Consider the following 2,787-nt stretch of genomic DNA (forward strand, 5'->3'; position numbering starts at 1 on the left):
CTGTAATAATTTTTTGTTTCATGTTGCTGCTGCTACTTGGCTGTTGGTCTGCGACTGTTGCTTGTTTGTTGCTGCTGGATGATATTCAGTTCAAAGTTGAACAAACCATTTTTTTATGTCTGTCAATGAAGTGCTAAATGCAATGAAGATTTGTGGATTAAGGTTCATGTTCATGATTATTATTGTTAAAACTGTAAACTTAGTCGGTTACTTGCGGTTACTTACATATGGCAGTTTTTAGGAGTATAGCAGTTAGTGGAAGATTGTAGCCATCAATAGTAGGTAGTTTTTTTTTTACAGTTACTTTACAAACTCATGTATAAATGTTGTGACCATCACACATCTTTGATATACTGAAATAATATACAAAAACACACCAAAATTTGGTGATAAACCAGAAATCATGGTATCAGAGCAGCAACGATTCTAGGTCGTTTTTGCAGCTTCATCATTTACCATTAACATACCTTTAACCCAAAAATGGCAGACGAATCAAGAACGGTCATAGCACCAGATCAACCGGTCACAATGGGGCAATTGTTGCAACTGTTCAAACAGTTAAACTCCAATCAACCAACCCCTGAAACTGTGACTAACACCCACACCCTCTACGTCTCTGAGAAACTAACGAATCAAAATTACACAAAATGGTCCAGGCTGATGCACTTAGCCATCAGTGGACGAGATCGTCTCAATCACATCATAGACGATCCTCCTTCCACAGATGACCCAGCCTACAGCCAGTGGACCAAACGTGACTCGATTGTTATTTCGTTGATCTTAGAGAATGTAGATGCTGATTTGGTGAATCAGTATCTTGATTTCCCAACAGCCAAAGCTTTGTGGCAAGGGATTGAAACTCTCTACAATAGTGGGAGAGACGGCCTGCAAATATTCGACCTTACAGTCAAAGCCAACAAAATGCAACAGGGAACTGACACAATTGAAACTTATTACAGCAAACTAATAATGTTGTGGAAAGAAATCGACAGGAGGCAACCCAATCCAATGAAAGACCCAGATGACATCATTGTTTACAACCAATTAATCCAGAAAGATCGATTATACCAGTTCTTGGCAGGAATCCATCAAACATTCGACAGAGATAGGCGCGACCTCCTACTTTTAGATCCACTCCCAACAGTGGAGGAGGCTTATGCAACTATAAGAAGAGAAATATTAAGGCGTGGCATCATGAAAAAAGAGCCCTCATCAAATATGGAATCATCGGGCTCCGGTGGGGTTTTCTCAGCAAAGGGAAGGAGCTACAGACGTGAAGATGACAGAACACACCTCAAATGCACCCACTGTGGAGGCACAAGACATACCAAGAATGAGTGTTTCAAGCTTGTAGGCTACCCAGAATGGTGGCCGGATGCAAAGAGGAGGGGGGAAAGAAAGCCAGCACGTTTTCCGGAGCAAAATCGGACCGGACAGGTGGCCATGGGGTGGAGTACTGAAGGCCATACACCCATAGATGAAGCTGAAAAAGAAAAAGGGAAACGTACCAGAGAAGCCAACAGTAAACCAGATGAAGAAGGTACCAGAAGCAACAACGAAAGGGTCTCTCTCTCCTTCAGATCCGGCATAGCAGATGAACAAGGTACCAAAGGGAGAGACAACGTCGCCATTTTAGGGTTAGAAAAGGAAGAAGAGGAAGAATTGCTCTCCCAATCTCACAAAAATAAGGGAGCAGTAGAAGACAACGGCGCAAAAATGGCGTTAGAAGAAGAGAGTGAGGAGAAAGGGCCTCCTCAAAGCCCTTTAAATAAGGGAGCATTAGGGTTGAGAGAGGGGAGAGGGTCACGTGACAGTACACGTGTGGCCATCATCCCAACTCAAAATTTCTCTTCCTCCTTTAATGTTTCATCTTATTTTAAAGGGGGTTGGATTTTCGATTGTGGTGCCACTGATACAATGTCATTTGACCCGATTGATTTTTTGACTCATGACGTACCTAGGAAAGACATTATTAAAACCGCGAATGGGGAAGGGATTAAAGTGAGAGGAGACGGAACTATTTCATTTACAAAAAACCTCACTTTAAAAAATTGTTTATTTGTACCTGACCTGTCACATAAGCTATTGTCTGTAAGCCAACTTACGCGAGATCTTAACTGTACGGTTCTGATGAAACCCGGGTGTTGTATTGTGCAGGATGCTCAGACAGGAAACATCATTGCGCGTGGTGTTGAGAGAGATGGACTGTATTACTTGGAAGAGGAGACTCAAAAAGGCAAAGCAGCACTTGTTCGCGGACTAGAGGAAAGACAACTGTGGCATCGACGACTGGGACATCCTTCTATAGGGTATTTAGAAAAACTTTTTCCTAATTTGTAGAGCTGAGACCTGTGTTTAAATGTGAAACGTGCATCCTTGCAAAGAGTCACAAACATTCGTATTCTAATAGTTTGAATAAAGTTGATGTGCCCTTTATGCTTGTTCATTCTGATGTGTGGGGCCCTGCCCCGGTTGTAGGACTACATGGTTTTTCGTACTTTGTTACCTTTATTGATGATTGTACCCGCATGAGTTGGGTTTATTTTCTTAAACAAAAATCTGAAGTTTTTCATATGTTCGTTGAGTTCTATAATATGATCTGTACCCAATTTCAGACCCAACCTCGCATGCTTCGAACTGATAATGGTAGAGAATATATCAACTCTAACATGGATCTTTTCTTTAAGCAAAAAGGCCGCATACATCAAACATCTTGTCCTAACACACCCCAGCAAAATGGCGTGGCGGAACGGAAAAATCGTACACTCCTTGAGATGACCCGTGCTA

The 2,787-nt window shown here is 41.9% G+C and overlaps 1 protein-coding gene across 1 annotated transcript; it reads left to right on the plus strand.

The window, feature by feature from the left end:
* The first annotated feature begins 528 nt into the window (after positions 1 to 528).
* LOC130799403 (uncharacterized) lies at positions 529 to 2,340 on the plus strand. The gene has a single exon (XM_057662499.1). It carries the CDS (start codon positions 529 to 531, stop codon positions 2,338 to 2,340), a length of 1,812 nt encoding a protein of 603 aa, XP_057518482.1.
* The last annotated feature ends 447 nt before the right edge of the window (positions 2,341 to 2,787 follow it).

The sequence above is a fragment of the Amaranthus tricolor genome, chromosome 14, assembly GCF_026212465.1.
Source record: "Amaranthus tricolor cultivar Red isolate AtriRed21 chromosome 14, ASM2621246v1, whole genome shotgun sequence".
NCBI classification, from domain to species: Eukaryota; Viridiplantae; Streptophyta; class Magnoliopsida; order Caryophyllales; family Amaranthaceae; genus Amaranthus; species Amaranthus tricolor.

What these genes read in the sequence shown, in the direction of transcription:
- LOC130799403 (XM_057662499.1), top strand. Translation starts at nt 529, where the DNA reads ATGGGGCAATTGTTGCAACTGTTCAAACAGTTAAACTCCAATCAACCA.